The 23,787-nt window shown below is 41.6% G+C and overlaps 2 protein-coding genes across 5 annotated transcripts in view; one reads left to right on the top strand and one right to left on the bottom strand.

The window, feature by feature from the left end:
* Positions 1-23,783, top strand: shop (sulfite oxidase). The gene is made up of 8 exons (XM_065432332.2): positions 1-235; positions 289-512; positions 7,820-8,010; positions 10,750-10,939; positions 12,522-12,731; positions 18,921-19,095; positions 20,036-20,313; positions 23,081-23,783. Exons 1-8 carry the CDS (start codon positions 1-3, stop codon positions 23,243-23,245), a joined length of 1,668 nt encoding a protein of 555 aa, XP_065288404.1. The 3' UTR covers positions 23,246-23,783.
* The window catches only part of LOC135902342 (transmembrane protein 135-like), a 32,940-nt gene continuing 32,437 nt past the window's right edge, over positions 23,285-23,787 (bottom strand). For all 4 annotated transcript variants that reach the window (XM_065432336.1, XM_065432335.2, XM_065432334.1 and 1 more), the window contains one exon: positions 23,285-23,420. In XM_065432336.1, the coding sequence (XP_065288408.1) occupies positions 23,285-23,420 (136 nt within the window). The remainder of the gene's footprint in view (positions 23,421-23,787) is intronic.

Genomic DNA, 23,787 nt, shown 5'->3' with positions numbered 1-23,787 from the left:
ATGGCACTTTGCATACGCTATTCCCGTCTGATGCACGTCTTCGCGAAGAGCGCTGCGCAACCAAAAAGTCCGTTGCACCGCGTCACCAGCCGGCTAACTTTAGCCTGTCCACCTGGAAGAACGGACGATGATGAATTTCGACGCAGCAGCGGGCGCGCATGGGCTCTCCTTGGCGGCGGCATAACACTGGGGCTTTTCTCATACTGGACGTTATCTCCGGTCCACGCCAAGCAAGGTAAAAGCAGTGAAAGTGTTGCCGGCTCGTTTGTTTAAAAGCTTGGTTTGCAGAAACGAAAGCAGACGAAGCCGTGGACGGCTTGCCAGTCTACACCGCTGATGAAGTCGCCAAGCACGACACAAAAGCGACAAGAATATGGATTTCGTTCAAATGTGGCGTGTACGACGTCACCGACTTTGTGGACGAGCACCCGGGTGGAGACAAGATACTGCTCGGCGCCGGAGGCGGCATCGACCCGTTTTGGAATATTTACGCAGTCCACAAGACTCCCGAGGTAAGTGGACTTATTCGGTGTTACAGCGCCTACCTAAACCACAGCAGTCATGTAGACGATGTACCTCGCTTGACACCTCTCAGTGCATATTAGCTGGGATTGATCTGCACTGCTTCATTAGCGCCCTTCGTCTCGCAAATTCAGAACACAACCATCATCCGAAGATTGAAGGCGGTAAGAGCTTCATGGGTACGGGACCGGGCCGCTGTGAACAGTTGCCGCCGCCTAGCTGCTAACAGGCCCCAAAGAGTGGTCTTTTATAATTACCCCCTTACAATATTTTAATCGAGGTCGCGTAAGCTGTGGAGTTACGCGAACGCTGTTTTATTGGATTTCTTTTTCAGTTTTCGGATTCGTTGCTCAAGTGAAAAGTACCGCCATTCGAAGTTATGGAGGGACAAGTTTTGCTTACAGCTTGAAAGACAATGCACGTGGACAAATCAGCGCGGAAATCAAACTCCAGATATATACATATGCTAAAGTCTCAGGGCCATGTGCTCAGCATTCATAATTTTCTCATTAACTTTTTCTCATATTAACTATAACATTGAATCATGGGGAAACACTTATAACAGTCACCTAACTTCGTTGCAAGTCATTCAGAATCGAGATATTCGACTAATAACATTTTCACCCTGTAGCATTAGCGCAAATCAGCTGTTTCATGCACATGATATTTCGAATGTGACTGATCTTGTTAAATATAACCTGGCCATACTTATTTTTAGGGCATTAAACAATGATATTCCAGTAACCTTCGTACCAAAAACATCCCAATTACTAGTGTAAATAATACTATATTTGCAGGAAATATGAACTTCATTTTATCCATCATTCGCACCAACTATGGTAAGCAGTCATTACACTTTTCAGCATTATCTCTGTGGAACACATTACCATTCCCTTTAAAATTGTTCAAAGCTCACAGGTTTCGTACAAAACTTAAGTATTTCCTTTTAGCTTCCTTCGACTTTCCCATTTGAGTGCACTATGTGTTGTATTTTAAACATTTAACTTTGTTTCTCTATATATGTCTCTCGCATTTTTTTTAACTTCTTTTTTTTCTTCTTAAGCTATTTTTTCTAGTTGCAGAAGAAAGTCGCAGAGTCTTCGATAGTCATCAGCTTCAGTAAGAAAACACCTTTTAGTATTTTTCACCAAATTTCAACATTATTTGGCTTCGGTTGTATGCATGGTGCTTGTTTTTCAAATTTAAGGATGGCTGGTCTGTGCATGCGACTGCTGTGTACTTCCTGCCTAAAGTTCTTACTGTTGCCACATTCCTTAATCTGCCATCACACGATTGAGTGTGCCAGATTCAAAGTTAGACATGCTTGAAGGAGTAGTTCTAAGCAGTTATATACTGTGTTTTATTCTTAGACTGTACAGAATTTTTAAAAATCATCTGTGGCAGATAGCACAGTTCTAATCCCTAAACTGGATTACCTGAAGAGGTGGACATCCTTCCACAAAAAATTAAAGAAACTCACTAATTAAGTTTAATTACTTATCATATATACTTGTGCATCATTGTGCATGACCTCGCATTTAACATCAACAGCTGTAGCCAGACTGATATAATATTGTTAGACTTTTCGAAAGCATTTGATCGCCTATGCCACAGTAAATTATTAACAAAATTGCGAGATTTTATTGGGAATGGGGAAATTTTAGACTGGGTAACAGATTTCTTAACAAACCGGGCACAATTCGTACTATTTCAGCATGTGGAATCTGCGACAGTGCCTGTCACATCAGGCGTCCCCCAAGGATCCGTGTTGGGGCCACTGTTATTTTTAATTTTTATTAACGACATAACTAGAAATATTGACTGTAACATCAAACTGTTTGCTGATGACTGTATCATCTACCAAACAATTCACACCTGCGAAGACCATGTTTCGCTTAGCAACTCACTAGACCAGCTAAACGAATGGTGCAAAAAATGGCAAATGACGATAAACACAACTAAATCAGTTCGCATGACAGTAACAAGAAAAAAACAACCTTACGACTTTCCGTACTTTATTAACGACACAATGCTAACGAAAGTTCACCAGCATAAATACCTAGGCATCACTCTAACGTCTGACCTGAGATGGGACGCGCACATTGTCAACGTGACCGCGAAGGCATTACGCAAGTTATTTTATCTTCGAAGATGTCTCCGCCTCGCACCAACGTCGACTAAGATTCTCGCGTATACTACTTTCGTTAAACCGGTTTTAGAGTACGCTAACACAGTTTGGTTTCCCCACTCAGTAACTAACATAACGAAACTGGAAAAAGTACAGCGAAAAGCGCTGCGGTTTATTCACAACAAGTATAAGCGCACAGATTCACCCACTAACCTTGCGGCTATATCGGGTTTAGCGACGCTCTCATCAAGAGCGAAGCAAGCACGGCTCAAATTTTTGTTTAACTTGATTCACAACTATTAAAAGATAGACCTAACAAAATACATATGTTTTTCGCAGTCACGATCAACGAGACATGAACATGCACATGCTTTAACAGAATATTCATGCCATAATGACACATTCATGTACTCTTATTTCCCCCTCGTGATAAGGGAATGGAATCGCCTCGATCCTTCAGTCATTTCTGCAGACTCATTATCTCAGTTCACATCACGGTTAGAATCCATATCAAGCAATCGGTAACGCATTTTTATTCACATAACATGCTTTGCAACTATTGTACGCCGTGCTGATTATCGTTAAGGTGTTTACTATTATTTTTGTTCCCGATTGATGTCCTTTTCATTATGTATTCTCTGTATTGCTGCGCATGTCTCCTAGTATGTGATATCTATATTTGTTGTTTTTTTGCGTATTCTTACCTTGTTCCTTTACATTCCTTGTTTGGTTTACTGACACACAATTTGTATGTGCACGTTATTACCATGTATTTCATTTTTGTTTGTCCACCTGCTATGGTCCCTGATGGGACTGGCAGTATTGAAAAATAAATAAATAAATACTGGAATGTAGGTCAACCTCGAATATAGTCGACCCCTCACTTTGTATTGGCCAGACAACCACTTACAGTGTGCTAAAGACCACTATATAAGACGAGGGGCGGCTTTAGATGTTCCTTCTTGGGAAAAAAACCTAGACCTATATTCTAGTTTATACGGTGCATTATGGCACATATTGCAATATACGATTTGTAGCCGGGTAGTTCGCAAAATGTATCCACTTGGAACAAATTCCCAGAATGACACCAGTTTCAAGATGCACACATTGGAAATAAATGACAAAATGCATTGATGCTTCAGTTACTTTTGTGCCTCATTGCATAAAAGAGGGTTTCCTAAAGAAGTGTGACAGCAGTGCATTTTTACCGCAAGTTTGTCAGTGCATATCTCTAAACCTGAGGCATCATTCCTAGTTGATATGCCTTAGTGAATTAGCCAAAAATTTGCCAATTAGTCACTTATGCATTTTGGTTTCTTGTGGAAGTAATGTCCGCCTCTTTGAGTAATCCAGTTCTAGGATTAGAGTTGTGCTATCTGCCACGGGTGATTTTTAAAATTTTGTAGTCTAAAAAAAATAAAGCAAGCACCCTATACAGGGTGTCCCAACTATCACGCACCAAGATTTAAAAATATGCAAATGCTATGTAGCTAGACAGAACCAAGGTAATATTGTTTGCCGTCGCTTGGAGATACCAAGACTATTTTTTACATTCTGCCTAATTAAAGAAATAGTTTTCATTAATTAATCAACTTCTCAAATATTATATTTAGATGAAAAGTGTCACTGGAAAAATTGTAGAGCAACATGAAAAACTCCCGATACAGCTTTCTGTCGCTCAATACGTGCTACATAAAAATGTTTTTCCAAGCATGAAAGAAGCCCTCGAATGTACACAAAATTGCCAAACGACTGGTTGCTCGAGGCACTTTGCGTGTATTTGCAGGTTACTTTCACATGTTGCTGTTATATTTAATCTTTTTGTACGTGATACTGACTTGGCTCGTGTGCAGGTAGGTGGCGCAAAACATTAGTGGACAGGAAGGCTTGTTTATTTTGCACTTTGCACTTGCTTTTTGTGCTGTGAATGTCACACAAGATAGCAACTGGTGTTTTCTGCTCTATATTAGTGTGCAATTAGCATAACTTTTGTTTGCACTTGTTTGATGTTCTTTGCTCTGTTATTTTAAGTGTCATTATTGACAGAATTCTGTGGCCTTCCAATCCTTGCTCAAATGCAAGCTGTCCAATTAAACTTGTAAGCACAGTGCATATATGAAGGGGCACTAAGCATCTTTAGTAAATTTGTTGTTGCCCCTGTAATTTTAACAGAATATTCAATATTCGGTTCAGTTTTTAAACACATTATTCATAAACATGTCAATTTTTTTTAGATAAGCATTCACTCCTGTCCCCATCTCACCATGACGTTACTAGAGGTTTTTCTACCACCACACAGCTCGTTGAAATATCTCATGACTTTGCTCAGGCTATTAACAACAGAACATAAATAGATGCAGTTTTCTTAGACTTCACCAAAGCATTCGATAAGATTTCTCATTCTAAACTGGTTTTTAAGCTATATCATAGCTTAAAAGATACACAGATCTGTTACTGGATGGAGTCATACCTTACTCCGAGGCAGAAATATGGTCCATTATCATAAACACACTTGAAAGTGCTACAGGGAGTCTCAGGAGCCCCGCAGGGTTCAGTGCTTGGCCCGTTATTATTTTTATTTTTATTTTATTTTTTCTTTAAAGACACCCTACAGGCCCCTAGAGGCATTGTGTAAGGGGGGAGAGTACACTCAAAGATTATAATATACAATAATTAGAATACATATGTGAATGCATATACAAAAAATACAGTGTAAAAAATGCGCTAATATACAGTAGTGTGGTGTTAAAATTGTATAATGGACAAACCGAATGCTTTTGAACGCAAGAGGTCACTGAGCAAGAAACTTTCACAAAGTAAAATATAACCAATAGAATTACAGAGCGAGTGGGACATATTTGGTTCTAGCAAAACCGTATCTAAGGGATAGTAGCACATTAATAATGGGAAAGGCAAGACAAAAATAACACATTAGGTTATGTAGAGTTAGCAAAATGCGTTGTTAGAAGGTGCCGGAAATTTTTTTGGTCACTCTCATAAGTGATGACGTTGGGAAGATAGTTCCAAAGGCGAATGGCTCTTCAAAGAGCGGAGTGCTTTACATTAATGACATTGTTGACAATATAGTGGTCCCTGTCCAATTGTATGCTGATGATTATGTCGTGCATTCAGAGATAAGGTCTGTTAGTGTTCAGCAAAAGCTCAAATCAGAAGTAAACAAATTGATGCATTGGTGTAAGACTTGGCAGATGTCCATTCATTACCAGAAATATTTAATTATGTCTGTAACTCATAATAAACAACCTCTGACTTTTTCTTGCACAGTGAATGGTAGCGTACTGCCTTGTGTTAAGGATATTAAATACCTCGGTCTCCACTTTTGTGATGATCTCAAATGGAATCTGCATATTGCTCGTATCTGTTTTAAGGCAATGACTAAACTTTACATTTTTTAAACATTTTATTTGTGACAGTTCAAGTCGCACTAAACTTCTTGCTTATAATTCTTCTATAATGCCAATCCTTGATTATGCAAACATTGTTTGGGACCCTTTTACAGACATTAAGATAAACAAATTAGATTAGTATAAAATAAGGCAGTACGGTTTATATTTAATAGCTATGGGTTAAATGTGAATTACTCAACTGCTGACGAAAGCTAATGTGAAGCAACTATCACAGAGAAATCTAGTGTACTGTTTATGTTTAAGGTAGTCAAGAGTCTGCTGAACACGCAGACAATGAACAATCTTAAATTTTATTCCAGATTTATTACTCGGCACTGACATCAATTTACATTAGCTCTCCCCTTGCAAAATAAAAACTTTAAGTACTCCTTCATTCCTTGAACAATAATTGCGTAGAATGCTCTTAACACTAATATTGTCAAACAAAATTAATTTTACAAATTTCAGGATATCTTGGAATGATGAAGTGCTTTTAATGTGTGCATGTTCTTGTTTTTCTTTATGTCTCTTGCTTTCCTTTTTCGTTTTTACCGAGGTTGATATCTTATTTATAGAATTTATTGCTCGACAAGAATAAATGATACATTCCTCATGTATTTCTTGTATTGTTCGTACCACTCTGCCAGAACCCCTATCATTGGAGTTAACAGTATTTGAAATGAATAAATAAATAAGAAAACTTTTGAGGGCAGCATTTTCTGAATATTCATATTCCGTTTAAGAACTGATACAGTTTGTTAATTATTTTGGTGCAAATTTGTACATTGTTACTGATGTAGTAAGCACCGTCCGCAAACAAATACCTAAATATGGCTTATTCTGTGTCATTGAGATACAGTGTTGACAAAGTTAGCAACAGCCAAAACAAATATACACAACAGCCACTGCAGCCTCTAATTGATGAAGCTTCATTCAATAGGCAGTTACATAGACCAGTGTGAGGGGCTCCAGCTTGGATAGTAGAGTATTATGTTAAGCGAGTTAGTGCATAGCTAATGTGATGTACTGTGGTGCCAAGTAAAAAACCGGAGCAAAAAAAAGAAAGGAGACAGAAAGAGCACCAAACTTGCAGCTAAACTTATTTGAGGAGGCAACATCCAATATATAAGCTCAGTATATAAACATGAGCTATGAAATGGCATGAGATGTGTTGTATAGTGCAGGGCTCCAGGTCAGTGTTGATCACTTTGGATTTGAGTCTTCAAAGGGATATTAAAGAAAAAAATATGTTATGCTGTATTAGTAGGCTATGCTCCTACAATATCAGAAAAGCCCCTCTTACAATGAGAGTAGGCTTGGTAAACAAAAAAAGATCCAGAAATGAAAGACTAGTGGCAATATGTCGCCTTGAAGTTTCTGCACCGGCTTGCAGTGGTGTCATAGATTTTGACAACATCTGCTTGAGCCTGCGAAATTTTTATCAGTAAAGGTAGACTGCATTGCATTGTAAAAAAGCCACAGACAGAAGTTAGCATGTTTCAAGAAGTTCTATTGAGCCTCACTAGCTCAAATACAAGAAAAGTACTTTGAAATTTGTGATGTCACACTGGTGTGGCGGCATGGGCTTTTGAGCTGGGAATCAAGCCTGCAAACTTGTGCTCAACAACAGAATGTCATAGCCACTGCAGTAACAAAATGGATGCAATCATCTGCAAGCAATGTTAGACTTATCCTGATGCCTTAGAGCAACCTCAAAATGGGCCACCAGCCTTTACATGCACTGATTGCTACTTTTGTGCAGATACTCGCCTTGTTGGAGACATTTCGCATTGGCAACCTGGCACCAGAAGATGTCGGTGCTGCGTCTGCGGGCATTGAGGATCCTTACCTGCTGGACCCCAAGCGGCACCGTGACCTGAAGCCGGCCTCCACCAAACCGTTCAATGCAGAGCCTCCCCTAGGCACCCTTGCAGACAACTATAGGACACCAAAGTGCGCAAAGGCTCTGTTCTTACTGCATTCATGATAATTACCAGCTTGCCACCATACCAAGTTGTGTAGCGCAGCTTCATACTTCTGTCACACAGGCGCTTGTGAACTCCTTTCAACTCTCTTGTCCTTACCTCAAGGGATATGAGCTCACTGTCACACACTTGCCTTGGTGGAAGCCAAGGGAGTTTAATGGTGCTTTTTATGAAGTGAGTTAGGTGATCTCGATAATAGTGGCAAACTGGGACGAGTTGGTACTGGTTCATTTCTAAGAAAACACCTAAACTGAAGGACAGTTTGAAGAAGGGAGACAGGACACATGCACCAGCTACAACTGAGCTTTCACTGAAAAAAATAATAATAATAATAAAGATGTACCTAAACACCATGCCATGAAGGTTCATGTGCGCCACCCGAACATCCCCACCACTCCCTCTATCTTACATGCCAGGTAAGGCAAGGCAACAAAACAACCAAAACAAGATCAATCTTTGCATAGCTAGCAGCTTAAGTTCACTATAAAGTAGCACTGCAGACGCACGGCTGATGTACATATCTTCTCGTTGAATATGAAAAGCCTCAGCTATTTTCCCTACCGTCTGATCACGATTACTTGTCCTTTGTTTTAAGCACCTTCTTAAAGTGTTTGGTGACCTTCCGTTACGGCTAAAGTGTGTACTTTGTTTCAACACAATACTCAGATATAACTGAAAAAGTAAATTTTGCTTGCATTAAGTTTATTCTTGCTTCTGATTATAATTTTTGTTGAATAATCAATAATTCAGGCACAGCTTAATTTCATTTACTGTTACTGCTACTCTATATACTTTTGACCCAGTGCACCCCCCAATGTACGCACTTGCACCATCTTTATATTGTTGTTTACTGTGTGGCTTACAGCACATGTGGCCATGCCTGATCATGCTTTGCATTTGTGGTGAAAATGCTGCGGTCACAGCACCACTTTGCTGAAATTATGGTCATGCTGCAGGAACGGAAAGAATACTAGATACAGGCATAGAATGGGGAGCATGAAACGCAATGTACGTTCAGCCACCAGCATCAATACAAATAACAAATTGATTGTTTCAAAACAAAAGTAGGAGAGTTTAGATTGTCCTCTAGTTCTCAACAATGGCAGTGTAAACAAAAAAGGCTATGCACATGTGCACATGGACTGCGATCTTTGCAACTCTTAAATAACAGTGCACACCACGAATGTGTACCACAATTGCTAACATGGTACCTCAAAGATACGCTTCACAGTCCCCAATAAATTTATTTACTTGACTGAACTTGAGACAGATTTTGCCAACTTATCTCGATCAAGGTAATCCACAATCGCCAAATGCTTTGGTGGGGTCAGCTTGGCAGCCTTTTACAAGGACATAGCTGCACATTCTTCACATATTCATGTTTGCTTGGTTCTCTCAGCCAGGGCCAGGGCTGCACATTGTTCATATATTCATTTTTGCTTGGTTGTCTCAGCCAGGGCCCAGGGTAGGCTTCATCACAGATGGAGCTTATAGTGCGAGATTATCTTAGTCTTTACAAAGCCATAGACATACACACTCGACATTGTCATTTGCATAGCACATGTTTATAAACACGTTTCACCAAGACCTTATGCTGGGATAACAATTGAACTTGTCTCCGTCTATGCATTTGAAACACAAACTGAAAGTGGACCACTGATATTTTCTTTACGTTTACCGTATACAGTTGACTACCTTTAAGAGGAGCATCTTGGGATTTAATTTCATTAAATGTTTAGCATAACAGAGGTACACTAAATCTATGGGAAACTAAGCAAATGCCATGTTACTGTTTCACTTATTAAAGAACTTGACTGAACAAAGTTTGTATTAAGAGGATTCAGTTGTGTTACGCTTTGGGTTTCAGGCTCTGTGAAAGTACTCCAAGGATATTGACAAATTACGCGCCCACTGTGTCTTTGTATACTTTCTCGCTCTTCATTCTGTTTACTGCCCAATCTAGATCAATGTATAATCTTAGCCAACACTCCTATTTCCACCCTTGATAAAACATGGGGCGGGCCTTGTTCTCCACTCAACCCTGCTGTTCCCATCTCTCCTGCAAGACACGCACAGCTGCACCTGCTTTGTACATAGATTTTACCTGAATAATCATGGTTTCTCTAGAACACAGTGTTTTATAGCAACTGTGCCGTTGCCTCAGGCTGTGGCCCACAGCAGTCTTGTTCAACTTAAGCCTTTTAACTCAGTCATGTGAAAAAGGCAACATGGCTGGCATAACAAAACAATTTTTGCCTAAATTTACAAGGTAAAGAAAGTTTCATAAAAGGAAATGTTAGCAGTCGCTCAAAAAGTCATGTGACTGTGATGATACAAAGGAAACCTATATGAAGAATCCATATGGAATTGTAGCGTCATGCTCCTTTTTTTAGGTGGATGCTGACTTTCTTTCTTATGGCTGATTTTTAAATTTTTTTGATATAAATACAAATGCTAGGTCAGCGTGCTGAAATTTTCTACAGTGACCACACATGAAAGGTCATTGTGTCCTTGTGCTCTACGATGGAAGCTAAAGCTATCAAATATGCTTCTGTAGCTTTGCAATGGGGATTTGTTCATTGGCAGCAATCTATGGTTAGTTGAGATGGCAAAGATCAGTTAAGGAAAAGTTGTAAAATCAAGCAGGGTTACTGGTCTATTGTTGCTAAGCAGGAAGTAACGCTGGTGTTTGCCTTTGCCAGCACAGTGAGTTATTCTACGTGCGGAACCACATGCCTGTGCCTTACGTGGACCCAAAGGACTATGTTCTAGAGATAGAGGACCCAGATGGTAAATGCCATGAGCTGACCCTGGATGATATCAAAACCAAGTTCTCCAAGGTGTCCGTCACTTCTGTTATCCAGTGTGCTGGCAATCGACGCTCTGAACAGAACAAGGCAAGTTGGCAGTGCTAGTGTACAGTTAGTAGTGTAAATCAGTAGTTGCCTAACTTTTTAGCTGTCATGGGTCCTTTGATCTGCTCACAAGTTATCCACAGAACCTCTCAAATGTTACCTATTCTTAATTTTTTGAAAGAATGAAAGCATAAAAACAAAACATACATCATGCTAAGTGCATGATGCACGACAGCTGAAAGTGTGTTATCTTGCCATGGTTATATTAAGTCCTTTAACATTTGTGCCCTGTGATTAATGAGGAAGCCAGTGTTGCATCTTCAGAACAAAGCTGCTCGCACCAGATTCTAATCATGAAGCCACTTGTGATTTTGTATAAGAACAGCCATGTCTGCTTTTTGTTTCCTGTTACACCTACACCTGAATCAATGTGTACAGTGTTGCATCATATAGAATATTTTATGTCAGATGTCTCGTTCATGTACCATTTATCTCAGTGTAGTGGTTGAAGACCACACATGAGCTGTGTTGCTGAAAGCTGGTCGCATGCTGCTATGCTGGCCCTTCCACCCTTCTCATTCTACACTTCGCATTCGAAGCTGTCGCTTCTCTGGCAACTCGGGGGGTCTTCTGTCTCACCTCCTCGCACGTCCTAATCTCGAGTGTCAGTGTAGTTGGCCTTTAATGGCGCAGTCGTGGACTGCAGGACCACCACTGCCATTTTCAGAGATAGCTTGATGTCTGAAGCCATGCTGCATTTAGCACACACATTAAACTGGTTGAATGAAATGTTAATGCAATTTATCGTCTTATTGCATTCTCTAGGCATTGAGCTTTTATACTGCAGTTACTGGGTCGATGGGTAGCCATAAAGAAACAAGAAAAAGGGCAAATATATTGTATCCAGTACTCCTTTAATGTTAATAGATGACACTTGATTATGTGTCACTATGGCCGTTACACAATGGCCCTCAACATCATGCAGAATCCTACGGGCCCACAGGCCAGGGTTTGATGAACATTGCTCTCTCTATCGCATTTACAGTAAAGCATGAAATCGCAGAGATGCAAGGTTGCTCACTTTTGTTGGGCAACTAATGACATGAGGAAGTTCGAAGACTGTGTACTGATTTGACATTCATTATTGTACAACAGCAATTGAGGGAGTAAATTAGTGTTGATCATTTTTTACCTTCCAGTGTAGACTGTACTTAATAAACGTTATCACTACCAGTTTAAATGGCATATTTAATTTGTCTATGACATGGAGTAATAATAAACTAAAGCCAGCTGCTCGGACAAGAAATACCAGGAGAAAGCTGCTGCACATTGTAGATTTCATACAAAATGGCCGGGAAGTCGATTCACCAAAGCAATCTTTGCAATCCAGCATTTGGAGTACTGGTTAGATCACATGCTGTTGACATGGCACTTGTTACTGTCTAAAGAGTACTGTCAACAGCGCTCAGCCTGTCTTAACTATGAATGTATAAAATATAAAATACCCCTCTGTGATGACTAAGCATAGCTAATTTACCAGAATAAGTGAGCCAATGTCTGTGTGATCAATGCAGGCCAGATCAGAGGAGCCATTGATGACACAGCCAGTGTTTTTTCCATGCAGATAAAAAAAGTTAAAGGCCTTGACTGGGGTCCTTGTGCCATTGGCAATGCGACCTGGTCTGGGGCGAGACTGGTGGATGTACTGCGTTATCTTGGAGTTGACCTTTCCGATGAGCGCATCCAGCACATTGTCATGGAGGGCTTGGACACGGACCCTACGGGGACACCCTATGGTTCCTCTTTTCCAGCAAATAAGGGTCTGGATCCAAAGGTCAGTGCATAATGTTTTTCAAAATTTAAGACTTGAGACTTGTAGAATGTTTTAGCTACCTCTGCAAACTAAGTACACATACGTGTTCAGTGAAGTGTTACTATCATCATGGCAAAGAACATGCAAATATCATTGATGCATACAAATTTTTATTGATGAACTCTCATATTGGTGTACCCACACAAAATTGCACCCCATGTGGAGCATTTTGTTGCTCCAGGAAATCATAGTATAGAATATAGCACTCCCTTTTCTGTGAGATTGGTGTCAAAAGAAATAATGTGTATAATTAATACAGCATGGTAAGCATATATTTTAAGATTGGTACGCATGTTTATATCTTCCACAAAAACGTAAATATGAGTGTTGTCAGGGAAGAACCACATTGCTCTACCAATGCAATAAATGTCATTTTGGCATGACATATTTAAGACCTATTTAATGTCATGGTCTGACTGTCCAGTGTATGGAGTACAGTACTTTGCTATTGATTCTTCTTAAGTACTACGATTAAAACTACATAATGTTTGCAGTATTCTGCAAAATAAATTCCTGAAAACATGGCCTGATCGTACTGTCCTTTCTTCTGTCATTTTCTGTCCCTTGATTTACAAATACCACACCGCTGCAGTCCTTTGCCCAGTTGCCGTTAAAATGCACACAACACACTGGTACTTAGGAGTTTTGTGCATTGTTTGTGGATTAAATGATGGTCATAGAAATTTAAGGACTTATGAACTGCCTATCTAACAGTGCAGGTGGCTGAAAAATGTTTTGTAATGTTTGCTGCTACAGCGTAGCACAACAGTTAAATCACAAAGGCAGTACGATTCTTATCTTTTGCAGCATGAGGAGATGGACTGAAAAGATGGACTCTTCTGCAACACTAATCTTCCTTGCTTGCCACATTGCATTGTAGCAGTTGAGATTACTCTCTAAAGTGACACTAAAAAGTGGTGCTACAGTTAAATCTCGATATTGTAACAAAGAAGGTAAAATTGGCAATTTGCTTCGTTATATTGAAAATTCGATGTATTGAAATTCGACCTTTTATGCAAATAAGTACTGTCGCCGATCGCTTTTTCATACATGGAGAGTGTCCGCAGAATTTTCCTAATCATCAAACGTTCGAAAAAAATCGTAGTTCCACCGAAAAGGTGAAGCACCGATTGCTATAGCAAATTAGTAGATAGATGTACCAAGTAAGGATAGTAGTTTTATCGGCCTTATAAACTTGTAAACATTCATTTACTAAATAAATGAACAATGATAGAATATGTAAGTGTGACTCAACAATGACGTAGAAAGAAACAGACACACGGAGACAGCACTGTCTTTGTGTGTCTGCTTCTTTCTATGTCCTTGCTCAGTCATGCTTACACATTCTATCATGGATTCAAACCAACTAACCCATTGACGTGTTAACTAAATTACCAGCACGGTGTCATGCACGCAATGGTAAACATGAACACACATTGCTCGATGACAGCGGAAACCGTTGGTGAAAATGCTGGAATTAGGAATTGTGGCAGCAGCCGCGAGCCAATTGACCTCCATGCAGGCGTCACTTCAACGCGTATGATATGTCGAAAGCACAGCGCATATGAAGCTGCCAGCACTACGCTCATTCTGCAAACATTGCAAATTGCTTTGAAGACAAGGCCCACGTGTGCGCTTTAGCCACGTCACAGAACACTTTCAAGACACGAGTGCCAGCAACACGTCCATACGGTGTCCACCAAAGGCGTCTACTACGGCGTCCGCGATTTGCGTGGCCAACGTTGTAGTAGACGCCGCAGTTGTTTCCACTCTGTATGGAGTGGTGGGCGAGGAGAACATCGAGGCACCACAGCAGCCACCAGAGAAGAACGCCCCTCCTTCCTCGCCTCATCCCCTGCCTCGCGCACCACAGGAGAGGGCACACATCTGGGCCATGTTGCTCACTCGTGCAGGCGAGATTGAACCGCGTTCGCCAGCTCACCCTCACATGCTTTCACTCATACATAACATCACGGCGACGGCGATGGCAAAAATGCACCTGGAGTGTCCATGTAATTGCTATCACAACAAAAGTAAATTTTAATGATAAAACAATTCATTTTGATGAATTTGGGAGTCGGTGACGAATGATACGGTATCATGCCACGTCGACGATATATTCACATCAGCGGTATGAATTAAGCGAAGCCAGCCATGCTTTCGCGTGCACTCCACCTCCGCGTGCACTCCGCCTCCGCGGCTCGCACTGGGACGACGCTGTCATGGGAGGGGGGAGCGAATGCTTCGTCTCTCACTGCAATGTGTCACGGAAACTCGAGATTACGCAACATCCAATAATAAACCTGCACTAAAGACAGCTTATGTGATGCCACGCCACCTCGGCCCACCCACTCTTTGCACGCGTGGTAGATTAGCTTTAAAGCAGGGTGCACTGCTGCGTATGCGCTCAGCCATGCTTACAGCCACACCCCCCCCCACCCCTCGCCCAGCCCTTTGTGCTCAACTGATCGTGTTACCGCGAGCTCACTCCCCTCTTTCCATTTGATCGCACAGGAAGGCGGCACTCCTGAAGCCATCATATTCTTTGTCTCACCCTCGCACACTTTCACTCGCACCAATAGTACAAAGTGCGTGGGGCGCGATAGGATCTTACCGCACTTGGACTTTAATCGGAATATAATGGGGCCCTATATCGGCCCGGTGCGGGTGTTAAGAGATGCGTTTGCAAACAGCCGCTTGTAATTCAACCATTTGACCATCTGCATTGGCAGATGTTTCCATTTGTTGTCTCAGCATTCCTTTGTGGCGGAAGCGAAATTTTGTCATATTGAAATCGCATACAAACACACTTTGTTATGTGGACGTTATATGGTGTTCTATGACAAAAGGTTGTGAAAAGTTACATACTTCGTCATACCGACGTTTATTAGTTTATTAGGTTATACTAGCAAAGTATTCTTTAGAAGACTTATTAGTATTCGTTCAGCAAAAAGTGTCTATTACTAATTTAGGGAAAACACGGATAAGGTGGGAGATGGAAATTCAGTACGATGAGCAAAACGAGAACAAGGTTGGGGTTAAGAGTTAATGGAGAATACCTTAGTAACTTGTGATTCGCTGATGATATTGCCTTGCTTAGTAACTCATGGGGACCAATTGCAATGCATGCTCACTGACCTAGACAGGCAAAGCAGAAGGGTTAGTCTAAAAATTTATCTGCAGAAAACTAAAGTAATGTTTAACAGTCTCGGAAGTGAACAGCAGTTTATGATAGGTAGCGAGGCACTGGAAGTGGTAAGGGAATACATCTACTTAGGGCAAGTAGTGATTGCGGATCCAGATCATAAGACTGAAATAATCAGAATAAAAATGGGCTGGGGTGTCCCTCATGAGAAAAGTGTATAACAGCTGTGTCATACCAGTACTCACCTACGGGGTAGAAACCTGGAGGCTTACGAAAAGGGTTCTACTTAAATTGAGGACGACACAACGAGCTATGGAAAGAAGAATGATAGGTGTAACGTTAAGGGATAAGAAAAGAGCAGATTGGGTGAGGGAACAAATGCGCATTAATGATATCTTAGGTGAAATCAAGAAAAAGAAATGGGCATGGGCAGGACATGTAATGAGGAAGTATATAGGAAGCACTGAGCAAGTATATTTGAAAGTAACTTATATTACTGCAAATAGCATTCTTGGCATTGTCAGAGCTATTTTCGCAAAGCACCCGGAACTGGCAGGAGCGCCAATGTTCTGCAAGACTGCACACTGGCACTTAAGTTTTGAATAAAGAATAGTACGCATGAATAGTTTGTTGGTAGGCTGAATTAAGAACATACATAGTGAATCATTTACATTGAAAAAACAGCAAACCTTGTGATAGCACGAGGGTCTGCTCGTGTGCAGTCCCGCTGTGTTTGCGTGGCTCCAAGAACACTCTAGAGACATACATTGTGCTCACTCTGCCCTAGTCGCCTGTGGATTTCTAAGCACACACATCGAGGTGTGTGGGAATTAGTGAGCGCATTTGGCGTTGAGTCCATGTCACTCTACAAGGCTGTTTCCCACCAAAAGTTCCCAGCACTCCGCCGTGCAGCAAGATGCCCCTGCCCCTTCCCACGAAGGTGCATACCCTTAAAGAATGAGCACAAGCGGCAATTTGCCAAGGCTGGCCGCCGTTGCTATGCCAAGAAAAATGTGAAGAACGCAGAAACCTGAGTTGCTTGGCTTGAGCAAAAGCGGGCTGCCGAACATGAATGTTGAGCTGCGGTTTGTTATGTGTTGCAGCATTTGCAACTGCCTTTGCTTTGCCTTGGCTGTTGCATATGTTGTCCTAAAGCGTTTTGCGCCCCTGCTGCAGCCCGAGTTTCCCCAAGAGAACAGCTTCATCTAAAAAATAATGCTATTTGCATTACCTAAACAGTCACGATACACAAGCTTTGGCTCACTTTTGTTATATTGAGAGATTAATGAACTAATTGGAAATACAACAGTACTTGTAAGTGAAATGGCACAGTGTTGCCAAAATACAGTTAAATCTCGATATAACGAACTTCAATATAACGAAGTTTTCGGTATAATTATTTAATTTTTTATACTTTATAGTTCTCGGTATAATTACTTAATTGTTTATAATTTATTGTCCATAGAACATCACGTATTTAGACATTCAAAATAACAAAGTGTGTTTATACACAATTTCAATATAACGAAATTTCACTGCCACTGCCAAGAAATACAGAGGCAATAAATGGCAACTGCCGCGAACGCAGATGGTGAAATGGTTGAATTACAAGCAGCTGCTTGCGAACACACCTCTCAAATCGAGCAACACGCGACCAAGAGTGACAGCCAAAGCAGAGCAGCATCATGTTCAGTCTAAAGTCCAAGTACGATAAGATACTATCGCGTCCCCATCGCTGCATGCATTTGGTAAGTGACAGCAAGCGCAGGGTAAGCCTAGGAGGATGGTGGCTTGATGAGTGCCGTCCTATTGCGCGAGCAGCGGGAAAGGCGAGCTTGCTCGCGATAATGTGATCAGAATCGTTGGAGGGGAGAAGAGGGGGAAGGAAGTGGGGGCCAGGTTGGTGCACATCTCCTTTTCTGGCATGGCCGTGGCTTTGCATGGCTGTCAGCCCAGCTGACCGCATAGGCAGCTTGTGCCCCGTTTTAGAGGTAATCTGCCCATGTGCAAAGAGTGGGTGTGTCAAGATGGCAAGGCATCATGTGCACTGTCTTCCTGCACGTTTAGTACAGGTGGTTGCGCAATCTCAAGTTTTGGAGACACGTTGAAGCGAGGCAGAGAAACCATTTGCTCTCTGCTGTCAGCGCTTTTCATGATAGCATCGTCCCATTGTGGCCGACCCTATATTTTAGAGGTAATCTGCCATGTGTGCAAAGAGTGGGTGTGTCAAGATGGCAAGGCATCATATGCACTGTCTTCCTGCACATTTAGTACAGGTGGTTGTGCAATCTCAAGTTTTGGAGACACGTTGAAGCGAGGCAGACAAACCATTTGCTCTCTGCTGTCAGCGCTTTTCATGATAGCATCGTCCCATTGTGGCCGACCCTATCAGTCACAGGGGTGGAGTGAATGCGAAAACGTGGTTGGCTTCACTTCATTCATGCCACTGATGTGAAGATATCATTGACACGGCATGAAACCACATCTTTCGTTGCCCACTCTCAAATTGAACAATACAATTTTTTTTTGTCATTCAAATTTGCAGTCCCTTTCATGTAAGAAAAATCCATCGGCGACTGTACTCATTTGCATAAACGGTCGAATTTCAATGTAACTTAATTTCTGTATAACAAAGCAAATTTTATGTTTTACCGACTTCGTTATTTCAAGGTTTAACTGTATATATTGAGGAATAGAAATAGGAATTGTATAGAAATATTTCTGCACAAAATGAAGACATCTTCACACTTTCTCAAAGACTTTAGTGGGAAATATGCATTGGATGTTTGCAGTGTTTGCATTGATTAGTGACTTTGTTGGCTTGCTAAGAGCATTAGGTGTTAATAGCCATGTGGTTGTTGTTATAAAGCCGCTCTTTCAACTGTTTCATGCCTTGTATGAACATGCAGAAAAAGGAATGTTCTCAAAGGATCCAATCAAGCCTCAAGTGTTCTCATGGTGATGGTCAGTTTAATGTGTTGTACTGTTTCTTTTCGTATCCCTAGGGGGATGTGCTGCTGGCATATGAGATGAATGGCAAAGAGTTGCCTCGTGACCATGGCTTTCCCCTGCGGGCTATTGTGCCGGGCATTGTGGGTGCTCGCAATGTGAAGTGGCTCTCACGCATCCAGTTGAGCCCTGCAGAGAGTGAATCGCACTGGCAACAGAACGACTACAAAGGTTGGTGTGTGCAAAGATAAGCGGCAGATGGAAGGGATAAATTTAGGAAGCCTCACCTGATGCTTCAAGCTCGGTTAAACTGATAGGCCCCAAGGCTTAATTAATGGAACAAGAACAGTAGTTCGCATGTCTCATAACAGCCATACATTTCCTTCAGAACCCAGTAGGCTGTCGTGAGAGTTGGTTGTATGTACTCGATGCAAGAAAATGGTGGCAGAGCATGTTTTCAGTCAAATTCTGCTTTGATCCTTGGGCAGCCACTTGGTCAGCCACATGGCATTTTGGGACTTGAGCATGTACTATGAAAAATTTTGTCATTTTGCCACGTTTAAGGAAATGAACTGATGCAAAAGCACTGCCATTTGTGCTGGAGCAGAGGTGCATTGGGAGCGCCAGAAATGCTTCAGATGCCATAAGCATACAATGCAACAGCACAGGTATACGTCATCATAGCTGAGGCCAGGTTTTGCTCAAAGATGCTCCAGATGAGCAGATGTTGAAGTATCCTTGCAAATGCAATCTAGCTTGCCAACTGACTGGATTGTACGCTGTTGACCTGGATGGTTGGAGTTTGTGGGGTCTTAATGGTGCAGGTGACTGACACCCACAGGTTTGAGCTTCCACTCCTGCAAGAACTGATCATCTCCTATGTATAGTGTGCATAAAGTGTATGTTCATTTAGTCTCGGGGTCTTCACCTGCGGTAAGCTATCTTTTCATCCACTTTCATTTTTATTTCCCTTATTATAGCTACATATTAATTCAACACAACAGTTAACTTCCCCTATGCCATTTCTGGGTTCATTGTCTGTCATATTGTGTGTTTGTTACTTACAAAAAATCGAGCCCCTTGGTTTCCTCTATTCTTCTCGCTCGGTGTTTTAGAGGAACTTTTTAGCCTACTTCTGCATAAACATAGTGGGAACTCGTTCTGTGCGCAGGCTTCTGCCCATCAACTGACTGGGACACGGTGGACTTCAAGAGTGCACCTGCAATCCAGGAGCTGCCTATCACGTCAGTGGTGTGCAGGCCACTTGAGGGTGAAGTGTTGGCCCCCAAGGATGGCAAAATACATGTCAAGGGCTACGCTTGGAGCGGGGGAGGCCGCAAGGTGGTGCGTGTGGATGTGAGTGCAGACGGTGGACAGAACTGGATGCCTGCCCAATTGGAGAGCGAGGACACTTCTCTGTTTAGGGCATGGGCCTGGACACTCTGGAAGGTAACCCATGAGCAGCACAAATCTCCCAAGGGGTGCTCACAGTGATCACACATGACATGACTGATACGTTCCACTGTAATCGCAGCTGCATTGCCAAAATTGGGCAAGGATCATTTTTTTTCAACAGGTGCAAACGCTTTTGATGGCAGACATCAGTTCATTCAGCCTGGCAACCCTTCATATTCTGACACAAATGTCAACAACAGTAATGATAGGCACGGGACGTGAGTAGTGATCGCTAAACATTGGCACTTTAGTTGTTGCCACTGTTAATGGGCAACCTGGAAAGCATAGTTACACAAGCTGCTGACAACATGCATGCTTTATTCAAGCATGTATGCTTGCCAAGTATTTTATGGTAGGTTTGCTGAAGACTATTGTGTAAATGATGGCTATCAGCTAGCCAATAACTATGTATTCCTACAAGTTCTTTTCTGAGTGATACAGTACCTACTACAGGAGGTGTCACAGAGTGAGCAGTTAGTGTTTTTATGCACCATAAGGAAGCTTTCTTCCCACAGGGTGTGCAGATTTATCACCAAAGTTTGAGTAACTTGCACAGTACATTAGAAACACTTATGTGCGGTGTTGAGTTCGGTTTTATTTCTTACTTGCTACTTATTATTAGCAGTTGTTTTCATTCCTTTGTGGTATGTAATTAATCAAACCTTCCATATGCATCTTCCACATTGTCATGGTCTCATAGCAGTGACCTTTCTCTTGATGTTCACTTACGCATTGCCCACTCTTTAGTGCATCTTTATTTCTTCCACTCGTCAGTGGTGTCAAGTGTTTTTTGTTTACCCGTTAGGCCACCTCACATTTTTCTATACTTGAGAATATTTTTCTCTACTTACTGTATAGAAAATATTGCGTATTCAATTTAACAAATAAAATAAAGGCAGCTTTTTACAGTATAGTCAACGACTGATTTTCCGGACATTCCCGATAATTTGGACGCCTTTGCAGCACCGCTACGGTACACAATAGGGTCAATGTATAAGACCGTCTGAAATTTCGGACGCAAAAACCCTTCGCTGTACAATTTTTAGGGCTTTTTGCCATGACTGCAGGTCCGAAACAGAATTGATTAAAGCCACCCCTGCTGCCATTTTGATTATTTTGCTGCTTGAACAGGCGTTCTCGCACATAGATCTGCTGGCAGCCGTAGCCACCACCTCGACAACACTAGGCCTAGCTACGTTCGCTACTAAGCTACTCGCTGTTCGGTGCCATGTTTTTCATTAAAACAATTCGCTGCTGTTGGCGATGGTGCTGGCTCCGTCTTTGTAACCCTCGCCAATGGTTTCGAAGTTTGAAAAGCACGACACATTGCATAATGCCGGTTTCCAAAAGTCAGCTTGACCTGTCACTGCGTTACGCAGTGAAGCATACCAAGAGTGGACAGAGGCAATTGTCACGGGACACAGTATGTATTCCTTATACATGCATGCACCTGCCGTCTCCTGTGACTGTATGAGCACCAATACGCCTAATACATGTACTGGCAGGCCTTCATAGCTATTTTGGACGTGCCTGTGGCGGTTTGAGCCCTTGTGGGCACTAAAAGGCATGCATTCGTTTTTTTCAGACTGTCTGATTTTTCCGACTGCCTGATTTTTCTGGACGTTCTCGCGGCTCCTAGGTAGTCCAAAAAATTGCACGTTGACTGTAGTCATACTATATATGAACATTTCAGTAATTGTGCATTCTTAATTTTTTTTCTTTATGTCTTACATTGAGTTGAAAATAGCAAATCAGCAGTGGCAGCTGAACTCAAATGACTGCATACTGTGTGCATTGCTGCACCATTTAACTTCGTCACTAGCTGTTCTTGTATTTCTGCTGGATTTGCCTAAACTGCATAATTTGCATGTTAGATGCATACGTTCAGGGCTCATTTTTGTCGATAGCTGTAAGGTAATCTTCTTTTTTTCACTTTATGTGCAATACAAGGAGAAATTGGTACACACCTGAAGTTAAAATGCTTCCAGCTCTCTCATTTTCTTTGAGTTCAGCAATCAGTACAAGCTAGTAAGTTTAGATATGTTCTGTAGTCCTACGTGGGTATTGCAGCTCCACCAATGCAATGCAAGTGGCTGTGCAGATTCCAGGACCACTTAACTTTTTTACTGCACACAAGGTACTTATCAAGTGAGTCAATTAAACTGGACATGGGAGTAAAGAAACTACAAGCCAGTCTGATAGGACTAACACGACACATTGTGCTGTGACAGTATAACTTCTTGCAGACAAGTTTGCCATGGCTATGTGTGTTTGTGGTCATGGGTTATGACACAGTGAAGCCAGAAACAAACATAACTACATGGTTTCAACTGCAAACAACTGCAGTAGAATGAAAAAAGAGTCTCTGTTGTTTAGAATTTGTGAAATGTGCCACTCAGACCTTGCTGTTAAGTTTCAGCAGTCATCTGATATGTTGCACTTGTCTATCAAAGTGTGTTTTCGAAGCGCACTGAATTTCTCTATATTATATTACCAGCATAACTACTAAGGACAAATTTAGTTGCACTCTGTAATCTTCTGCTTTATTTGTTTCCTGTTATTCTGTTACAGCTATTTGCAGCATAGTCATTGGTCTTTGCAAACTGCGAATTAAGATACAAGGCCTTTTTTTATTAGCCTTGCTATGCAGGCTGACACCTTGACTAGGCTGAATGTTACTCGTTGTTTTACGTAGAAATCTGTGTGGCTGGCCACTGCATACAAATACTTGATGGCTAAGTGAAATGTTTCTGCTTTACAGCTCGATCTTCCAGTGCCCAAGGGTGCAGACAAGCTGGAGATTGTGTGCAAAGCCGTCGATTCTTCATACAATTCGCAACCTGAAGGTGTTGCCGGTGTCTGGAACCTGCGAGGTGTCCTGAACAATGCCTGGTACCGTGTCCACGTCAGAGTGAAACAGCCATAAAAGTAAAGGCGGGTGCAAATCTATTGCAGTGGCCTCGGGTCAGCTCCAAACAAGCACACGCTCCACAAAATGCCGAGAGACGTAGCGCTGATCAAGCTGTGGAAAGTATTCTGGGTACACAGAGGAGCAGTGGAAGCCAAGCACTTCCAGCGGATGGCGATTGACCCGACGCAACCTGCATTAACAAATTGCAGCTTAGAGCTTTGCCCAAGCCATTTGCCCTCATGTACAGAAATCATGAAAAAAATTGTGCTGCACATGCGACTACACAGTTTGCCCTCTATGCCAGACTTAAAGTACAATTTATTGTTGATAATATTATTATATAAAAATGTTAATTTGGCATCTATTTCATATTTAGGAACATTGTGTATGCTGTACAGTCCTTACGCTGAATGATGCTTTACAGTATGCTCATGCAATGTTCTTAACTTGTATTTGTGACCTTTTAACTAGTCGTTATTCCTTATAAGAGCTCAAAATATATATTTCTCTTTTGAACTGAAGGCAATAAATAAAGCCCTACTACTTGTCATTACTTC

Source organism: Dermacentor albipictus, chromosome 5 (genome assembly GCF_038994185.2).
Source record: "Dermacentor albipictus isolate Rhodes 1998 colony chromosome 5, USDA_Dalb.pri_finalv2, whole genome shotgun sequence".
NCBI classification, from domain to species: domain Eukaryota; kingdom Metazoa; phylum Arthropoda; class Arachnida; order Ixodida; family Ixodidae; genus Dermacentor; species Dermacentor albipictus.
Note: the sequence above shows the minus strand (reverse complement) of the source record. Positions and strands in the feature narration are given on the sequence as shown.

Coding starts and splice junctions, on each gene's coding strand:
- shop (XM_065432332.2), top strand. CDS start 1: ATGGCACTTTGCATACGCTATTCCCGTCTGATGCACGTCTTCGCGAAG. Junction 513..7,819: donor CAGTCCACAAGACTCCCGAG/GTAAGTGGACTT, acceptor ACTTTTGTGCAG/ATACTCGCCTTGTTGGAGAC. Junction 10,940..12,521: donor GACGCTCTGAACAGAACAAG/GCAAGTTGGCAG, acceptor TTTTCCATGCAG/ATAAAAAAAGTTAAAGGCCT.